Source organism: Tauraco erythrolophus, chromosome 12 (assembly GCF_009769465.1).
Source record: "Tauraco erythrolophus isolate bTauEry1 chromosome 12, bTauEry1.pri, whole genome shotgun sequence".
Taxonomy (NCBI): Eukaryota; Metazoa; Chordata; class Aves; order Musophagiformes; family Musophagidae; genus Tauraco; species Tauraco erythrolophus.
In genome coordinates, this window is record NC_141476.1 from 282,817 (window position 1) to 303,653 (window position 20,837).

Here is a 20,837-nt window from a genome sequence, read left to right on the forward strand (position 1 = left end):
TTTTACATGTACAGTTTCCTGGTATGCTTTGGTTTTCAACACTGTGCAGTCTCGGTTCCGTTAGGAATAGAGAAACAGGCAGCTGTGGAAATAATGTAGAGCCCCAGTTACAGTCACCTTCCTGTTCAGCGTGCAAAACTCAGACCCAATCTCTCTTTGATAGTAAAAACTGACAAGAGATACTATAATCCTGTAAAAGCTGCCCTGGTCCAGGACTCTCCCTGCAGTGCACTCAGGTAAATTACAAGCTGCTAAGCTTTTTTAGAAGGTATGATCAATTGTTAACCTCTTTATTTAATAAGCTAAGGGACTGTATTAACTCCAGGGTCTTAAGAACCTGGAGATGTTCTTAAGTGTTATCGGTTTCGTTTTAAAACTTGCAAAGTCCTCAGCCTATAGGACTAGAAGTGACACTAGCAGTGTATGTAAAGAAAGAAGGTACTTTAAGGATGAAAAGGGAAAAATGCAAATAACCATCTTACTTTTCGTATTGCTTTTGCTATATAAAAAGTATGTTTCTGGCCTCTTCCAGACTTAGCTGGAAGAATTTAGCCATGCATGAAACAGGCCTGCCAAGATGTGCTCGATATACTCAGTCCTGAGCTGGCAAAGCCTTCTAACGTGCACATCTCATCAAAGCTCCTGGGTTTTCTCACTGCATAGGTCTAGATTTGGAATTGGGGCTTCAATTAATAAGCATCTTCTCTCACAACTGTAATCCTTTACTCTCCTCTTTTTTCCCCTAATGCCTGTTTTCTGATCTCTTTTATTGTGTTCACATCTTAAGAAGGCACCTTTTCCTACAGAAGTATGTCTTGAATCCAAGCAGTGTTAGTCTCCTGTGATCTTTCTAAATAGGGAATGGTTGTCTGCATCAGTTTTGCATCCGAGACTTTAAGCCTTGTCTGAAACAGGGAAGACCTTGAAACAGTCATTGTGGAATAAAAGTTATTCTACATTAGCTCCTGTATAGACTCTCTACTCTTCCTGTAAGCATTACATTCAAGCACACATGCTACAGAAAGAAACAGACAGGGAACAAATTTGGGATAGCGACAGTACTTTGAATTTCTGCTTTCTCAGATTCATATTAATTCTGAGAGTGTTCCTTATCTTGGCCAATCCTGAGATTAAAAACTGTTGAATGCAAGAATTACAATATTCGCTTGTTTCTCTAATACAACTAGCAGATTTTTGGGCATTCAAGTATGCTTCTAACAGTAAGTACATGTGCTTAATGCTGGAAAATTCAAATTATTACCTCTTTGATAATCCCAGCAGAGTCATTTCATGCCATTTTTTTGGGGCCAGCACACACTTCCTTCAAGGAAAGCATTAAGAAAGTGGATTATGCTCACAGTTTTGAAGTTGTCTTTAAGTCTGTACTATGTGAGTTGTCTTTTACAGTTCTGAAAGAAGTCAAAGGAAGGCACTTCAGGCAAGATTTAAGGGAACAGTTTGTACATCCTATTGTATTTCTCTTTGATTCACTAACTGTGAGTTTGGCCCTCAGCCTCCATTTTTTCCACTCATTCATGTCTTACGATGCTCACTTATGCAGAAGTATCCTTGTATTGCCCCATGTATCTGCTGCATCTTTCAGACTGGAAGCTAAGGATTGTGCTAGCTTGTCCACAAGGCAACATTTCTTTGCAAAACAGACCGGAAAATCCAGGGTTTAATTGATCCCCATCCCTGATGAGGCACCTGTGTATGGGGTAGGAGGAAGTGGGCAGTTGAGGATGCGAAGGAGGGGCTTGCAGTGTAATACTTGAGGGAGGCAAACCTGGAGCAATACAGGGTACTGTTTTTCTCCCTTGTGTTCCTGTTCTTCGAGGAAGAGAGCAGGAACCAGCCTGAGGCTCAGTGCCCTTGAGAATTCACCTGCTGCGGTGTCATCCTCCTTCCCCTGGATTTGCTGGATCTGGGCTGTTTCCTAGCACTGAGCTGTGCTTGTGCCTTGGGAATGCTTGGATTGAACCAGCTACCTCTCCCTTTGTTGTTACCTTGCTAATTTTGTCCCGACCTCTGTTGAGGCCAGGGATTTATAACTCCCTGAGCCAGTGAAAGAATGCTCCAGCAATACCAGTGTGAGAACTGCAACATCTGTGCTTGGATGGGAGAGTAGGGCGATAGTGGGAATAAGTGAAAAAGAAAAGACGAGTAGATGCAGGGCTTGTGGGGGAGTATCTGTAGGCATTTCAGTTTTCTTGTTCCTGTTTCGTGTGTGTTTTGTTCATTTAGCGGGTGTAAGGAAGGGACAAGAAAGGGGGTAGGTGGGGAAGGGAATACGTGCCTGTCACTAGATGGAACGTCAAGCTCATCTGAGATCAGCCGGAGACCTTCTGGGGACATTTGCGGCTGCAGTGGTTTCATCAAAGAAAACAAACCACAAGTGCCTTCTCACGGGTCTAAAAGTAATCTCAAGGCAGGTAGATAACCCAGTTTTCTCAGTCTGTTCTCAATTCTCCCCATCTGTTTTTATCAGAGGTCACTGTGTTCAACCTGAGTCCTTCCTCCTTACCTTGTAGGAGTGGGGAGTTCATGCTGTTCTTGTTGGAAGGGGCAGTGGGACTTCTGCACTTTAATGCAGATAGTCCACATAACCATTTCCTAAAACCAGGAAGATTTCTTTGTGTGCATCTTTTGTGTCATGTCTCTGTACAGCCTAGACCTCACCCAGGCTCATCCCTTCTCAGTGCCTCTGCACTTGACTGCTTTGGATCATAGTTTTTATTCACCCAGTGTCCTGACTGATGCTTTAAAATTGCAGCTGGCTGTTTAATGTTAACTAAGTGAGTTACCAGGCAAGCAGTGACTCTACTTCAGCTATGGTGATGATGTTGTTTTCAAACTTTCTCCAACTAATGAGTCATTCAAATTAGTAATAAAGGGGTTTGTTGGGGCCACATGTCCCTTGGAAGCACTCGGCCCATGCTAACTGCAGTGGGTTAGCACAGAGGTCGAGACTGATAAGTGTGTGGGAGGGGGCACAGAACAGTAATGGTGAGAGGAGTTGAAAATAGTTGCAGGAAATGTTAATTATACAGCTTGTTCACATCAACTTCCTCTCCCATTGAAAACAAAGCTCATTTTGAAGACGCTTGTGAAAGTTGCTCTTTAGGCATCAAGCTCCCTTATGTCTCAATAACCGGTAATATGCCAGAAATGTAAAACTGCAGTAGAGCAAACAAAGAACTCATCTGTGCGCAGTTGTTTTAGGCTCAATTAAAGCTGGAAATAAGATTTTGCATGACTGTGGTGCCACATTAGGGCCAGCGCACAGCTTTGCTCTGTGGACCTAATTCATCTGCTGCAGAGGACAGGGGAGATTTTTGCACTGACTTCTATGACCTTCGGCCCAAGTCTGCGATTGATTTGTTGTCATTCCTGAAGAGCCACCGTCCCGCTGACAGGCAGATAGTGCACTGCATCAGGGAACTTTGCAACTTGAAGACCCTGTTCTGCAATTACCAAAAAGTGCAAGTACATCTAGGTGTGTGACTGAGCAAAGCTAGTGACACGTACATGTCTGCAAGGATTTAAATTCTAACAAAGATGACGGCGAGGGGAAGTCTACCCTAAAAATAAGATGAGAGATGTGCGGTTCTTACCTTATAACTGAGTAGTGCATGTCTGTGTAGTTGATGGCGCTAAGAGATCGCGTTGTATTTACTATTCGAAGAGGCAGAACATTCTAGTATAGAAGCTGCTGCTTCTCTGATTAGTCCCTTAGCCAAACTCTAGAGCCCAAAAGTTTTTAGGGCACAGGTAAATCTGACAGAACTTAACTTCAGAACTTGTCCTTATGTGTGTTTCATAGTCACAAAACTGTCAAATCACAAATGTCAGGTGGTCCTCTGAGAATGATGCCTGCAGAAGAAAGAACATTGTACTTGAATGGTGGGGTGTCTCCAGTACTGTAGAAGAGAGGAAGAAATTAAGAGAGGTGAAATTTTCATGCGGATACTGAGAGAAAATGTGCTTTCAATCAAAACGAAAATCTGGACAAATTTTGTTGGCAAGATTGAAATACTGTTTTGAGCTACTTTAAAAAAGTAGGAGAATTCTTAAAATATGTAGTCTTTTTCCTCAATGAACACCCTCTCTTTCCGTTTCTTGAGTGACAGTCTGTTACGCAAGAAATAGAAAGACTGAATGATTTTCTCAATTGAAAGTAAATGCTATCTTTTTAAAGGGAAAATTTAATATAAAATGGAGAAAAACAGGATTTTTTTTTTCCCTTTCTGTAAATAATCTTATGTTTCAAAAAATCCGCGGGATTACATAAGGTTATCAGATCCCCACCATGTGCAAGTTCTAACCTACCTGCAAAATTTGAATTCAGTGATTAATTTTTTTCTCTCCTAGGTTGCACTTATAGCTCTACCTCCAAGTCTTTTCAAAGATCATGTAGCTCCATGAGCCACGTTTAGCATAATCAAGATAATCATGTAAGTGCAGGAAGTCTGGGGTTAAAGAGAACTACAACCAGCTATAATTAGACAAATATCTGTGAAGGGTTCAGACCATTCTGCTTCGTCTTCTTGGGATTTCTGTCAGGGCCGTCACTTTTCTGGCTACTTGGCAACGATGGTTGCGTTTTTGCGGTGCCTCCGTAGCAGATTTGCTGCCTCTTTTGACTGTTACATACATGGGAAATACGATGCAGGAAGTTGTCCTGTATTCAGTTCTGTTCCCAGGGTCATCCTCTTTGAGTTTCTAGAGTTTTCACACTCAGGTCACTGGCAGAAGCTCAGGACTTTTGGCTTATGTTTCAGTCTCCAAATTATTCTGTTTTCTGTTCGTGGGCATGTCAGGCCAGCATCAGGACCCATACATGTGCTTTCTCTGGAAATCCGTGTCTTGTCCTTTAAACTGGCTACTGTCCTACACAGCTTGGAAGGGGGTCTTTCACATGGGCTCCCATCCCTGTCCAGGAATCCGTGAGAGTGTTTCTGTCGTTTTCCAGAGACTTTCTGCTGGAGTAACAAAGTTTTTTTAAAGTAATTGAAACGAGTCAGAGCTCTCCCAGTATCTGCTCACATTGCGCCTCTCCCAGCCAGGCAAGTGCATTTTCAGCAGCTCTAAGTGAGGCAATTTTTAAAAACTGCAGCAATGATAATAATGATGTGATAAATCTGATTTGGTGTAAAGTGCTGTCAGATCAGGCTTGGATTTAAAAAAAAAAAAAACAACACAAAAATCACCAACAAAACAATTCAAACCCAATAGAAATAATTCCTTAAAAGATTATAATAGTGATAGCCTTGTTTTCGAGCAGATGACTAGCCCCTGAGAGAACTTAGCACCTCTGAATATACTGGAGCACTCAGAACCTAAAATACAGAGGATGGAAAAATTAGACTTACATAAAAACAGTTGTGCTTTTCGCTGGCCACACTGACAGGAGAGCACACTCTTTCCTTTTTAGTAAGTGATTGATTTATTGATAATCGTAGAGTCATAGAATGGTTTGGGGAAAGGACCTCAAAGATCATCTGGTTCTAACCCCCCTGCCATGGGCAGGGACACCCTCCACTACACCAGGTTGCTCAAAGCCTCATCCAACCTGGCCTTGAACACTTTCAGGGATGAGGCAGCCACAACTTCTTTGGCCAACCTGTTCCACTGCCTCACCACCCTGAGGGAAGAATTTCTTCCTTGAATCTAATCTAAATCTCCCCTCTTTCCGTTTAAAGCCATTACCCCGTGTCCTGTCGCTCCAGGCCCTTGTAAAAAGTCCCTCTCCAGCTTTCTTGTAGCCCCTTTAGGTACTGGAAGGCTGCAAGAAGGTCTCCCTGGAGCCTTCTCTTCTCCAGGCTGAGCAACACCAACTCTCTCAGCCTGTCTTAATAGGAGAAGTACTCCAGCCCTTGGATCATCTTGTGGCTCTCCTCTGGGCCTGATCCAACAGCTCCATGTCCTTCTTATGTTGGGGACCCCAGAGCTGAACACAGCACTGCAAATGAGGTCTCATGAGAGCAGAGCAGAGGGGCAGAATCCCCTCCCTCGACCTGCTGCCCACGCTGCTTTTGATGCAGCCCAGGATACGGTTGGCTTTCTGGGCTGCGTGTGCCCATTTCTGCCTCGTGTTGAGCTTCTCATCAACCAACACCCCCAAGTCCTCTCCTCAGGGCTGCTGTCAGTCCATCTCCACCCAGCCTGTACTTGTGCTTGGGATTGCCCCAACCCATGTGCAGGACCTTGCACTTGGCCTTGTGGAACTTCATGAGGTTCTCGCAGACCTCTCCAGCCTGTCCAGGTCCCTCTGGATGGCATCCTTTCCCACCAGTGTGTTGACCACTCTGCACAGCTTGGTGGTGTTGGCAAACTTGCTGAGGGTGCACTCAATCCCCCTGTCCATGTCACTGACAAAGATGTTGAATGGTGCTGGCCCCAACATTGACCCGAGGAACCCGTCACTGGTCTCCACTTGGACATCAAGCTGTTGATCACCTCCTCTTCTCCCCTGCCTGTCCTTCCTAAGGAGCCTTCCATTCCAACACTCCAGTCATAGGATTCATCCCACCACATCTCCGTGATGCCAATAAGATCGGAACCCTGCAGGCGTGCTCACACCTCCAGCTCCTCTTGCTTATCCCTGTGCTGCGTGCGTTTGCGTAGAGGCATTTCAGTTGGGCCCCAATGAAGCCGACCTACTGGCTGGAGTGGCTGGAATTCCTTTCTGCTGCTCTTCAGGTGCTCTCAGCTTGTCTTAATCAAGCCTGATATTATCCCTCTCCCCCTTCAAGTCTAGTTTAAATAATAAAGTGCATCTGAGATTTACTCAGAATGGTAGATTTTATAGGCAGTAGTATCCTAACAGCTTGAACCAGCTGTTTGTAGCTGCACATTAAAAACTTTGACCTTGAACTTTCATGCTTCTCTCCCTTCCCCACCTTGGCTTTCTTGTAGCAGCCACAGCAGCATCCTTTCTTGCAGGAACTGTGATGCCTTTTTGCTGTTGCCCGGGTTTACCCACTTGGTAATTTTTTCTTTCCTGTTTTTCATTTGTTTCGGACATTTTATAGCAAGTGGTGATGGTCCTGTGTAGTAGTGTTCCCTGAGGTTTAAGAGCATTCATTCATTGCCAGAAATGCTATATAAAATGGCTTTCTTTAGAGAAATCTTTTTTTTCCTTTATAAAATGCAAATTGAATATTTAAAAAGGCATCATATACAGAAAGTGTGCTGAAGGAAGTTGAAGTGTGTGAATGCTCCCAGCTACCTCCTCTGAGGATTTCTTCAGCACGCTTGTTTTCCTTGTTAATTAGAAAACCTCTGTCAATAGAAGAGATCTGCCAGTTGTCACATACATTAGACAGCATATTATCTCCAAAGGTAAAAATTGTTCGATAGACCACGTTAAGTGTCCATCAGCCTGGGAGCATCTAACTTCAGTGGGACTCACTGAGATGAATAATTGTGCTTCTTCAGGTATCCAAACCATATGGCAACACTAACTTAGTAACTGAGGAAGTGCTGGAGGCACTGAGTAGCCTCAGCCGTATTTAAAAGGAACATTCAAGGCACTTAATGTGTCTTGTGATACTGAGAAGGATTCGTGTCAGTGGAAAACATACTCATTTGTTTATAGAAAAATAACATTCCAGCAAAATATTGACATGCTCTCACCTCTTTGAATGTATAAGAACTGATACGAATAACTCAATGCACTCCACAGCTGTGCATTAATTGCGCAAATCTGTAAGTCTGTCGGTTAGACCTGTGAGCAGGAAATCGGACCTGTAGTACGTTTCCCTGTGGACTGGGTGCAAGGTTGCATGATTTTGTGTGTCATACAGGTAGAAGATTTCCAAAGGGAATCTGTCTATATGCAAATCATCCTTCCGCTTCGGTAGCAAAACAGCTGTGTGTACAAACACGTGCTGACCACCAGCATGCGAGAAAACTCTGCCTAGAAAAATACCATTTGATGTTAATTTATTTATTTTTATGTAGCCTATGTTGGTTTTTCACTCTATTACAGTATGTTTGCACAACCAATAAGGACACCCAGAGTTGACTATTGATGTTTATTGAATCATTGACATCAAATAAACACTTTTGGGAGCCTGACCATGGAAGTAAAAGCATTCCTTTGAGAGGGGAGAAATCAGAAATCCTTACTGGGAGAAAAGGATGTCTGCTTGTTTCATTTTTAAATGTCTGAGGAGAAGGCATGATTTCGGGTGGCATGACTGAAATGTGGACACACCAGGGTGGGACTTCTGGTATGGGGCATAAGCAGTCAGGTTCCCAACTTGCCGTTGAGATGCTCTGAGATGCATTAACCCTTTACACTGTGCAGCCTCTTAGGTGAAAAAGGTTTTTCCATGCTAGTTCCAAGTCAAACTGTGAAGTCAGTCATCTAATCTGCTCCAACTGGAACAGTTCCTATCCCTCTTTAGTGCTTACTGTCTGGACAGATTGTAGTGTACAAGGGTTCAGGTCTCATTAATGTGTCATTTAGAATTGAAAACCATTCAATTTCAATTTGAAATAATTGGCATATGTTGTTCTTTTTTGCTCCCTATTTACTGATTTCACTGACCTGAGAGGAAACCATCTAATTATTCCACTTTAGTAGCATCAGAACAAATACTTAAGAGCCTGTTTTAGTCATTTGGGAACAGAAAATTGGACGCGCATAGTGGGATTATTCTGCGGTCTGGGCGCAAAAGCAAAGGAGCACTCTTAAATTCCTGAAGTGGGGGAGTTGAAAGCTCTCAGTACTGCCTGTCCCATTCAACTGGATCCTTTAGTGTGTGACAAAGCCATTCACTTAGATGGGAACATTAATGCACTGAATGTCAGCAGCAGGAAGCCAAAAAGGAGTGAAGAGAATTTTTTAGTGATCTGGCAGTTTACTTCACCAAATGCAAATGATACACAATTATTTTCTCATTGCTCTGTTTCACTCTCCCATGCTGATCTCTTTCCTGGGTGCTGACGTTTTTTTTCTACCCTGTCTTTGCTAACATTTTCTCCTGAATCAAGCAACAAGCTGCCTTTCTTACAGGTGAAGGACTCCTGAAAGTTGCAGGGGCCTGCATCATCTGGGCTGTCAGAATTCCAGTGCCTTTTTCCAGGGCGCTGGCGTTCCTCACCATACTGGTCATTTAGGTCTACCTCATCATTCCAGCCTCTTTTGTTGGGATGCTGACGCTTGTACATAAGGTACCTTCTGCCTGGATGCTGTCTTTTGAATAACTGATTCAAGTAGGTTAGCTGTGCACTAGGGATGTCAGCATACTGATCCAACAGTGACCTCCTGCCAGGATGCTGTTGCTTTTTCAGCTCCAGATAGCTATCCAAGTCGTCTTCTATCTCTCTTTTTCCTGGATGCTGCCTCTTCTGAATGTCGCCATAAGATGTGTCTTCCTCAACATCCCTTTTTCCAGGATGCTGTCTCTTCTCCAGGTCACTTAGGTACTTTTTCTCAGGGTGTTTTCTTTTGGATAGCCATTCTGGCAGAAGGGCATTTGATTCTGTCCAAGGAAAAGAATAATGTTAATGACCCCCCCATAATCCTCACTAAGAAGTTGAAATGGGAATTTGTGGAGTTCTATGGTGCAGGATCATAATCTGTTGCTCATTATGCCCATTTAATTGCACAGTTAACTGTATAGTCTTGAATTTGATCACTCTGGATGGCATCTGTCAAAACATTTCTGGCACATTTTTAGCAAGGGTGGATTGACACACTAGGAACTGGCTGCAGCCAGATGGGAAGACATGCAGTGACAAAACCTAATGTGTTGGTTCAGGTAAATGTGTCAGATTCAGGTAAAGGGAGGTAAGTAAAAACTGCTGAGCAGCTGGAAGAAATCAACTGCAGAAGCTGGGTATTGGGAAGAGCTGGAAATCAGCGTGAGACAGGGAAAAGATAGGGCTTAGACACGAGTAGAAGCAGGGATGTGGACATTTGAAAGCCAACTCAGTATTTCCAGCTATCAATCATAACTCTATTAATAATCTCTTACTCATTCTTAAGTTCTTTTTAATATTTCAAGTCCTGGATAGACATGACCAACTCAGATTCATGTGAAGAGGGCGGAAGGCTCTTTATAGCTATAGACACGTGGGGCCAGCTCCACTTTCCACTTTGAAAGGGCTCTGTGCTCCTTGTTGGTGACAGGCACCTCTGTGCTGCTTCTTGCAATCCCTGAGTCTGATTTGCCTCCACTGCGGTGAGTAGTGAGAGCAGAGCATCCGTAAGCTCGGAGCAGCCTCTGCATTCCTAGCCATGGAAAAGCCCACCTCTTGAGGTGTAGGTGGGTTGAGGTAGTAGGTGAATGGCAGCACTGCCACCTCCAATTAACATTAGGTACAGGGTCCACAACAGGGGAGCGTCCTCCACGTGTCCTCTTAGAGCTTCCCTGAGGAAGTACTTGCCAGATAGGCAAGTTTTCTGACAGGCTTCTACCTTCTTGTGCAGCAGCTGCTCAGTGATGGTACAGCATTGCCTGAGCAGGGAGACCTTGGAAAGCACCTTTGGAGAACTCTGGGTCAGTGTATTGCAGCAGACCTCCTATCCTTACCTTCTGCTTAGTTAGGTTAATAAATATATAGATTAGAACCTGGGAAATAGACACTGGATCTGATGGGCTCAGCCAGGTACTATGCCAGCATCACCAGATGGATGTCCCCAGTGTTATATATACCTTTATTCATCTTTTCTTCCTTTTCAGCTTTCTTGAGGACAGACTGAAGAATGAGGCTTTCAGACCTCTGCAGGATGTCATCCAGGGGACTTCTTCCTATGTTCTCACTTCCATCTGGAAGCGGCTGCCCCCCACTGAGGCAAACACCACACAAGGTCAGGCAGAGGAGTAGCAGTGGCAGCTGGATAGATGGCATTGTGGGATGGGGGTTCCTGCAGCTTCCATGGGAGAGAGAACAACAGGGGACAAGGATGGAGCAAACAAATCTAGCAAGCATAGCAGTATTTCCAGACATTGACAAAGAAATATGGCATTGCTGTAGGGATTGAACTCTTAAGAGAGTCCTTCCTCATTTCTGTGACTAACCTCTCAGTTTATTTTATGTTCTTCAAAGAATCTGTATATTCTTCATAATTAAAACCAGGCACTTTTTCATTTTTCTGGCAGAATAAATATGAACATTTTGAACACCTAAACTTCCTGATGCACAGATAGTTCTGAAAGCCAATGATTTTGCTTTGCCTTCTGCCAAGAGGCAAAAATAATTTCTCTCTGGAATTCTGTGTTAACTGTTGCCCCATGTGAGGCACACACTCATACACCTACACTAACAATCTCCACCAAGTGATTCCTTTTGCTAAGGATTCGTTTTAAAATAATACTGGGATTTGCAGCACTTTTCATTCCAGCTTCGGTTAAAGCCTAGCTTTAATAGCTCGCTCGTTCCTTGGTATCTATTTCTGAACGTTTAAAGCAGCCGTGTGTCTGTGTATTGGTCAGGGTAAGAAGATATCTGTGCTCCGTTGGTCGGGGAGATTTCTTGCACAGGGGAAGCACCTCATATTTTTTCAGAGCTGTAATAATAATCATATCTTCTATTACCTCTTGCCCAGATAAGTGTTTTTCTATTTCTTCTAGCTAGCACTGGAATTCCTAATGCACTTATCATGGGTTTATTTCACAGAAAGCAGAGTTCCTTCAGTAGAGTGGAATACATATTTAATACTAGTATAGCAGTCACTTAGCTTAATTATATCTTCAGAACATGAAAGAAATGCACAATTTTACCAAGTTCTACAAATTTTTAAAATAGGAATGAGTTTATTACCTCTCTTATTGGCAGGTTTCTATCACTTCTGATTAAATCCTTGGATAACAGCTCTAAGAATATCACATAGGCTATTTGGCTTATAGCAATCTTTAGAAGGAAAGTTAGAATCAGTTAAAAAGGAAATGATTTGGTAAATTACCTGGTTTGCAGTTTCAGATTTTTGCTTGATGCATCTGCCAAGAGATTGTTTAGTCCGTTAAAGCTGTTTGCACATCTGAGCTTCAAAGTTGCCTTTTTTCTGCTACAGACACACAGAGCATCCAACAGAACTGTTGCTAAGTTCTCTGTGGATGGCTTGTGTCTCCCTACTTATACTGTACTGCCTCTGGACCCTTTATGCAAATAGCTGTGAGGTAATTTAGGTGATGTGTTGTTTTCTTTTTTTTTTTTTTACTGATGTCAGAGATCTGCATTTTGAATGCATTTTAAAACTTTGATAGTTGTTTACTGACCTCTGTATATCCATGCTCGACTCCCAGAAATTGCTATTTTTCCATTCTCTAAAGAGACTATGTCGGATTTTATGTAACACAGCATAGAGAAAAGGAGGTTTTTCTCTGCTTAACAAAATGAAGCTTGTACATTCTCTATCAAGCAAGCACTGTGGAGTAAATGCAGAGAGGCAGGTAATTTATTAAGCTAAGGAAGAAAAACAATGAACAAAATAGAATTGATTATATTTAGACAAATGTATACCCTGGGTTCTTATTCTGAATGACACTATACAGTTTTTGGCTCTCAATTCCGTATTTTCTTGGCATAGGCTTCCATAAGCAGTACATTAGAATATGGGGTGCATAGCATTAGATATTAAAACGTGGTTGTGTTACTGCTGTGTCCTTCAAAAACCATTGTACTATTGCAACTAGAAATAAGACTCCCTCTCTTTAACCCATCTGTCTATTTAAGATATTCTTTCACATGGTAGTACTGAAAACAGATCGTGCAGGGAGCACAGATAAAGAGTTAGCCATTCTTTCATAATCTTAGTGATCCTGATGACATGTAGGACTAAATCTGGAGTATGGATTCCTCACAGTATTGAAGCAATTCAGGATTCTTTTATTGTTACTACATGGAAGGTTTCAACCAGGTGAAGTCAATGTTTTTCTGCTTTCTCATTTACTACCATTGTCAAGAGCACAAAACTACCTTTGTGCATCCTTCTCATCACTGCCATCAAAGTGTTTGAGTTAAAATTTGTCTTCAGCAGTAAGTAGTGACAAAAACTAGCAACCTGTCACCATGGCTTGGGAACACCTTTCTTGGTAGGACGCTGGCGTTTTAGCAGCTTTCTAGGGTACCGTGCCACAGCCTGAGACAGAAGGCATTTTGGGGGTACTCTTAAAAGCACTGCACTTAGAAGTTGATCAGTTATGCTTACAGGTAATGGGGATCCTCATGTGGCCTGTAAAATTTTCTTTAAGGCAAAATGCATTTTGTATCTGAATATATGATGGAAATACCACATAAAACTAAAAAGGGGTGAAGTCAGTTGCTCTCTATCAACCTATCAGAATTTAACAAAAAACTGTCATCTTACAGAGCTTTTTTTCTCCACTCCATTCAACTTTATATGATGGATCAGAAAATGCACAAGAATAATCTTGTTTTTGGTTCTTTAAGAAATGAAAGCTAACTTCTTTGGGGTAACTTCAGTGGAATGCATCTGTTACTTCAGTTTTGTTCCATGAGAGCGTGGTCATCTCCTGAATTTTGTCTTAATATCTCAGGAAAAATGCATCAGTAATTGTATCCAGATGTGCTTTTTGATATTAATTACCCTGATGTAATTTGAGAAGAGTCTTGGAGATTGGGGCTTACAGCATTATAACTGCATTTGTAACAATTATATTAAAAATGGAATATATTTTCCCTCTTGTTTGAATTTCTAAGGGAGTTTGAGACGTCATGTACCTTATGTGCAGAGCACATCTATGGCTTTATGATGATGTTGTCTTTGTGAATCTCAGACCATGTCAGTATTGTTTCCCTGAGCAGGCGTCAGAACCAAAGGTCTGCAAGGCAATTCAATTCAAAGATCAAGAGGAAATTTACTATATTGGGCCAGTAAATGACTACTGGTCAACTAATAGTGCCTTATCCAAAGCAGAGATCCCTGTAAAGAGAGTTCCTTTGTATTTTTAGTTTTAAGCAATGCACATAAGGCTTTCCAGGAATCTAAAGAATGCTAGGAAGTGTTTTAAATGCTTTCATTAATACCAGAGTTGCTTGTTTAACAAAGCAGTAGCTGTCTGTAGCTTAGTCCCAGGTTTGCCTGGGACTAACAAAATGCCCAATCTAGAGTCCACTGAAATCAGCCAAATTTCTCCTTTAAGTGGGGTTAGCCTTGGAACTTGCCTGTCTCTGACTTGAAACGATCCACATACTGAACTGAATTTTAAGAAATCCTCTCACACTTTGAAGCATGGCTCTTGAAAAACGTAGAGGGGAAAAGAGAAGGTTAAACAGGTAGAACACTTTCACATATACGAACTCATATAAGCAAATTAACTCAAGGAATAGCTAAGAATTTGATATTAAAAATACCTCCCATATGAATGTATTTTGTCTTAGCACTGAGTGAGTGAGTCAGATGTCACTTGTGATACAGCAGTTGACATACTGAATTTCTCAGCTACCTAGAAATTATGGGATGGCTAAGAGTTACGCTTTAGAACTTTGTATGACTGCAATTTAATAAATCTTCATTTGCCACATGTCTCCAAAGTGCAAATCCCCATAATATGTAATTATGAGCTGGAAATAATTCTTATCATGTAATTCTGCCTCCGCTCTGGGATGAATGCAGAGAGTGTAGAAACCTGGCGTTTGTAGCTCCAGCTTACATACAGCAGGAGCTGCTCCATGCAGCAGCCTCTTACTGAGTCTTGCAATGCACATGCAGTAACGGCCGAATGCATGAGACTGTGTCACCCAAACCTTGGTTACTTTCTTTCTAAGACTCTCCAACCATCGCACACTAAACTGTGCCTCCTTATTTCTCTGAACAAGCTCCATTATGCTCTTTGTAGCATAGTCACGTACTAATGCCATAGATGTGGGAACTGCTGTTGCATCAGTCACAGTGAACCTCAGTACTTCATACTAGCTGTCTGGCATCTCCTTGGAGTAGTAACTCCTGAAGATCTCTTACGGTATGACACCTGAGTTGAAAAACCTAATATATTGACCTGTGAGTTAGAGCAGATATTGATGTAATGGGAACTGCGTTTTTAAACATGTCTTTAGAAAACTGAAGCAGAACAGTGAAGTGGTTAAGAATTCTGTTGCTGGCTTCCTGCAATGCTTTCTTGATAAGCTGCTGGAACCATACATGCCTTCTAAATAAAAAAAAAAAAAAGATGTTTTCATCATTACTTGAAGGCTTCAGTAATTCTGAATAACTTCTTAATCTTACTTCATTGCATTTTTTTTCTTCAGTAATCACAGTCTCTATTCTTTGTACGTAAAAATATTGGAGCATTGTGACTACTGTCACATAGAATTTATGTGACTTCTGCAAGGCAAGAATATGTGAAGTGAATTGGCTTGTTTTGGCAGGGTATTTTAAAAATTAGATTGCATGTTTTGGATCTACATATTGCGAAGAACCAAGGTTAAAAATTTGTCTTGCCCTTGGAGCACAAGATGGGGTTTGTACTGATCGTTATTTTCCAGTGGAGTTTATCCACAAATCTTGAGCCAATCCTTTAATCCCAATGGGAAGTTTTCTTACCTGCACAGACCGTCGGGCAGCCTCGAGCAGTTGGGAAATCTGAGCAGTTGTCTTGATGATTGTGTTTGGGGCATTGGTTCCTCAGCAGCCCTGCTAGGAAGCTGCTCTCAAAACTCAGGGAAATTTTTTTTTTCCAGCTAAAATGCATTTACAAAGCATTTCAGTTTTGAAAAAGCGTTTTCTGGCAGAAACTTGTTTCTGTGGTACCTCCGCAGTCAGCTCTTGCAGATGGGATGTTCGTATTACACCGCCAGCCCCAGCCCTCTAAATCACAAACAGGAACAGGTTTGCAAGGCAGGCAATACCTTCAGTCCCATTATCTCTGTACTGAGGGTTACCAGTAGGGTTACCAGTACCCCCATCCCAGCCACAGCTCGTGTCAGTCTCTAGTCAAAATGTCCAGCTATCATCCTGTTCAATTTAGCATTCCTATTTAATTAGAGGCATGAGGTGCCGTGGTTACTGCCTTGAGGGCCTTACACATGGAGAAGACAACAACGAGGTGTTTTCTGTCTTTATGCTGGTAAAATCGTAAGAAGGACTAGCACCTGGAAGCTGAGGTTTAACATTGAGGTAATTTTCCATATGTAGCCTTGATGTTGTTTGGAGATTTAGTTATGAAATTAATTTTCTTTTGGCAGGACAAATGTTTTACTAAGTCATTTGAGGAAAAACGTTTAGGGTGAGGAAAGTGTTTTTCTCTGAGAATGCAAGAATCTTGGTGGCAGTGGACCGAGGTTCTGCTCTGTGGGCCAGTATCATCAGGGCATCTCAGCAACAAATTCTTTGTCTTCATAGGTACTGAGATCAATGTTTCCCCAGCATGTGGCAATCTAATCTCCGGAAACAGAAATACTTTAGTCTAACAGTTTTTTAAAAATCTGATTTAAAATACCTGGGTGAAACGTAATTAGATTAGATTTAGCTAATGACCCTTTCTGTTCTTCTGAAAGGAGGAGCCACAGCAAAACCTTCTGCTCTAACTGTAAGCCTCAGAATATTACAGTTTTGCAAACACAGAGTGTTGAAGATGAATCTTTTGAATTCCTTGAAACTAATAGAAAATCCTTTGAGGAAACTTAATATAGGGAGAGATTAGTTCTTCTGTTTTAAATAATGAATAGGACGAGTATTGAATGAGATGAGAACATTAATTTCTGCGCAGGGAAGCTCTTAATAGAATTACCGAGTAAATTCCACATGGAACACACACAGCTTCCCTCACCAGTTTCAATCCATAAAGGTCAGGGAAGGCTATTACATTAGAGAGATGGAGGAGTATCCCACGTAGCATTAAAACTATTGCCAAAAGGACAATAAATAATGTGTTGCTTATATCAGCTAAATTGTTTTATGGTTTCATGAGGAAGCAAAACCAAAGCATTATGACATTAATCCCGCATACTGGTTTACTGACAGACTTTTCAATACTAAACAGCATATTATGGAATCAGAACTTGACAGGCTTAATTGTATACTTAAGAGTCAGTTTAACTCACAGTTTGTTCCTTCTGGGATGGTGGCAGTTTGGAATTAAAGATCTCAATGGATTCACTGTAACGTTTCTTTATTTTGTAATTATCTCCACAATATTTATGCAGGGTCATTTCTATAGTTTTCTAGTCAAGAGAACGCTGTGATTTAGGAAGAAGGTGGCCATCTTCAGAAAAAGTATCATTGTACTGTGTCTCTTGCTTCAGGCACAGTCCAGGATCTTTCAAACCAAATAATGTCATTTAATGAAACAAGCAAGACCCTATGCCTCCAGGCACCAAAAAAATGCAGCTGTCCAGCCCATTGTTTTTCCACAGCTGCCAGTGACAGCACTCGAGATTCTTCTTCACTTCCAACATGGAATGTTGAACATGTTGATTCCCAGCACGGAATTAGTCATTGGACAAAGCAAATTTACAGCTCAGTACACCTTGTCAAAGTACTGTTTTTAAGCTGGGGTGAGTCTCATGATGGAGCAAGAAGAGATGCAGGAAAATTTGATTTGGTATGATAGAAATGGTAGACATCCAGCTTCCTTTTAAGAATTAAGTCTGAGTCACATGGTCAAGTAACTTGCAAAGTCAGTTGGAGGTTTGTAAAGTAGGAGGTCACTACCTCCATAAACGATTAAAGGAGTAACATGCTAATTTGTTTCCTCTTTGCTGTTCCTTAAAGCTTGCTGCTAACACATCCTAATTGTGATAGAGAAGTCATAATTGAGTGTGAAAAGGGCAAATTTGTGAGTGAGAGAAGGGTCGATAAGAGATTTAGTGCTTGAAGCAAAGTGTGTGAAAATGCTGGTTTGTATTTTAAAGTCACCAATCCTCAGCTTGCAGCTCCTTCTCCTGTCACCTTCACTGGGAGCAGTCAGCACAGAGCGTGTTTGAAAATCCCACCTGCCAGTCCCTGCCTGTTCAGATGTCAAAGATACAAGGCTCAGAGGCTCCTGAAGGCTTGACACACATAATGCGTGCCCGAGCGGTTAGAGATCAGAGACCACAGTGGGAGCGTAAACAAGAAGACAGAGTGAAAGCAGGGAGAAGCTCCAGAACTGGCCCTGTGGCTGACTGTAGAACATCTTCCTCCTGAAATTCAGACGTTTCTATAGCAGCTTTTAAAATGAGAGAATTGTTATTTCTTGTTGTTGCTTTCAGTTGCCGTAAAAGAGAGCTGTTCGTTTGTATGATTATTCAGTAAAGTGCCCCCAAGCCTTACTTTAAGGATGCAGTGCAATGTGATTTGCCTTCAGGTGTCTGTGTTGATCTCATAAGAAAAGTGAGATAGGGCCAGTGCAGGACCACTTCAGCAAGGCAGCTGCCGTTGTGCCTACCTGTACACAACACCCAAGAGCAGCTATTCTTAATGGAGGGCAAGCTGGAATCAGATGTAAGAGGAATTTTGAACAGGGATTTGGTGTTACTAACAAAGTTAATTTCAGGTACTCGGTCATATCTGCTGATCGGTTGAAATAGGTAACAGTTAGTTCAAGTATTGGTCCCCTCACCTCTCTTGTTTCCTGTGGGCCTCTGAGTATGCACATGCGGTATGTGTGTGCTTTTACTAAATAGACTGTTCCTGACCTTTTTTCTAGTGGCTTTATTGTTCTTAGTAGTTACTAAGTTATTTAGTCTGCTCATTCTGTGAGGGCTTAAATTTGCTTACCAGGTGTTATTCTTCCGGCAGTAAGATTATCATTTTATCTTTTAGGGCTACTGGTTTTCAGAGTCCTCTAGCACAGCAACAATGAAGATCAGAATCCCATGTAAGTACATACAGAAGTAAACTGAACACTGTCATTCCCAAGAGAGTTAGAATGAAATGTAGGTGTATATGCATACACCTACATATGCACTACAGATGCATATATACATACACCTACCATACTATGTACATACACCTGTAGGTGTATGAAATGATAAAGCAAGTGAGAGAGCGGAGTAATCGTGTCAGTTGTGTTGGGCATAAATATGAGATTTCAAGAGTTGTGGTAGCTGTAGATCATCAGCAAGCTAATCAGCGCTAGGTCACTGTGTGATTGGTAAGCTTTGCTGCAGTGTTTCAAAAGGACTTCGAGAAAGAAACAGTCCTTTATCTTGGCAAGGATTACTTGCCAACTTAGAAGGACAGGCTTACAAGAAAGCTGGTCACTTGGCATTACCAGCAGGGATGAAGCAACTGGAGTTTTTGCGCTCCGATTTCAGCATGAAACATTTATGGGAAAGTCTTAACAAATAGTAGTGATACAGTTACAGTTTCTGGTACTTCATTAGTCCCACGGTGTCTGCAAAGCATGTAGCAAAGCGAATAGTTGGGGGCTCTTATTTCTGTCACTTGCACCCATCACTAATGGCACCACTGAAACTGGAAGCTGTTACTTAAAATCCAAGCCTTCACCGTAACAAAGGTATGGATTAGTGGCTAGAAATCAAATGGGAAATCCTACAGTTGTACTTGGCAAACCACAGAAGCCACCAGATCTATATAGTGCTGAGATGCGTACATTGTGTTGAGCACAATAGGTCAGCAAGTCCCTTCTTTGGAGGACTGAGTGAATTACCTGGTTATATGAAGGAAGTTCACAGAGTGCTCAGTTTAGAACTGTTCCCCTGCTCATCATTCTAAGTCATGTCGATGAAGCTTGGTTGTCTCAGTTTTAACCTGGCTGGCAATCAAACACCACGCAGCTGCTCGCTCACCCTCTCCTACTCCTTGGGGACGGGGGAGAGAATCAGAGGGGTAAAGGTAAGGAGTCTCATGGGTCAACATAAGAACAATTTAATAGTTGAAATTAAAAAAAAAAAAGAAAGTATAATAATAAAATACACAAATGAGCAATGCACTGTGCAGTTGTTCTCCACCCACTGACCATGCCCAGCCCATACCTGGCTAGTGATCCCAGAGGAGAGAAATCTCGAAACTGGCAATCCTGAAAGAGAGAGAGAACTTCCTGGCAAAACCCTCATTTATATATTGGGGAGGACGTCTCATGGTATGGAATATCCCATTGTCCAACTTGGATCAGTTGCTCTGGCTATATTCACTCCCAGCTTCTTGTGCACCTGCACGTTAGCAAAGCATGGGAACTGGAAAGTCCTTGATTTCTTAGCAACAAGTAAAAACATCAGTATACTATCAGCATTCTTTGCATATCAAATTCCATACTAAATCCAAAACACAGTGCTGTTCTAGCTACTAAGAAGAAAACTAATTCTATCCCAGCTGAAACCAGGACATTAATGCACAACAGAGAGACTTATGGGGGGGAGGAAGACAATCCTGTTGATCAAGTAAGGTTCCTGTTGAAACCAGTTGTTCAAGTAGACGATTTTCGTATTGGTACTACTAGCTGCATAACTACAAAGACCTTTATGTAATTTGCATCTTTATAACTTTCATAGTAATTGTAATAACAATAGACTTCTCCACTGGTGCTTAATGGTTTGTTTAGAAGCAAACAGCGTGAAGTGAGAATCAGTGGATATTCAGCTGCCATTTGGGGACAGAAATAATAACTAAAAGCTTTCTGTAGGCCAAATATTGGATGTCATGCTTTATGGGACAATAAAGGCACATACCGGTGAGGTATATGCTGAGACCAGGAGTGGTATTGGCTTTTAGAAACAGCTTCTGTGATCTTCTCGTGGCTTCCTCTTCACATCTGCCCAGCTGGCACACTGTGCATCCTTAGGGAAGCTGAGTGAATGAACTTGTAACACTGGATTAAAAGTTCCTTGAGTCATTTGATACCTGCTTCTGCTGAGAAGACTGTGAAGCACAATGTCTGTATGCTTCTCAACTCGTCACTCCCTTCCCCCCAGGCCTT

The 20,837-nt window shown here is 41.9% G+C and overlaps 1 protein-coding gene across 1 annotated transcript; it reads right to left on the minus strand.

Annotated features, from left to right (window-relative positions):
* Window positions 1–8,907: 8,907 nt before the first annotated feature.
* TRH (thyrotropin releasing hormone) lies at window positions 8,908–10,881 on the minus strand. The gene is made up of 2 exons (XM_009985253.2): window positions 10,671–10,881; window positions 8,908–9,494 (listed from the first exon to the last, which is right to left on the minus strand). The coding sequence occupies exons 1-2, from the start codon at window positions 10,864–10,866 to the stop codon at window positions 8,908–8,910; spliced, it is 783 nt and encodes a 260-aa protein (XP_009983555.2). The 5' UTR covers window positions 10,867–10,881.
* Window positions 10,882–20,837: the final 9,956 nt, after the last annotated feature.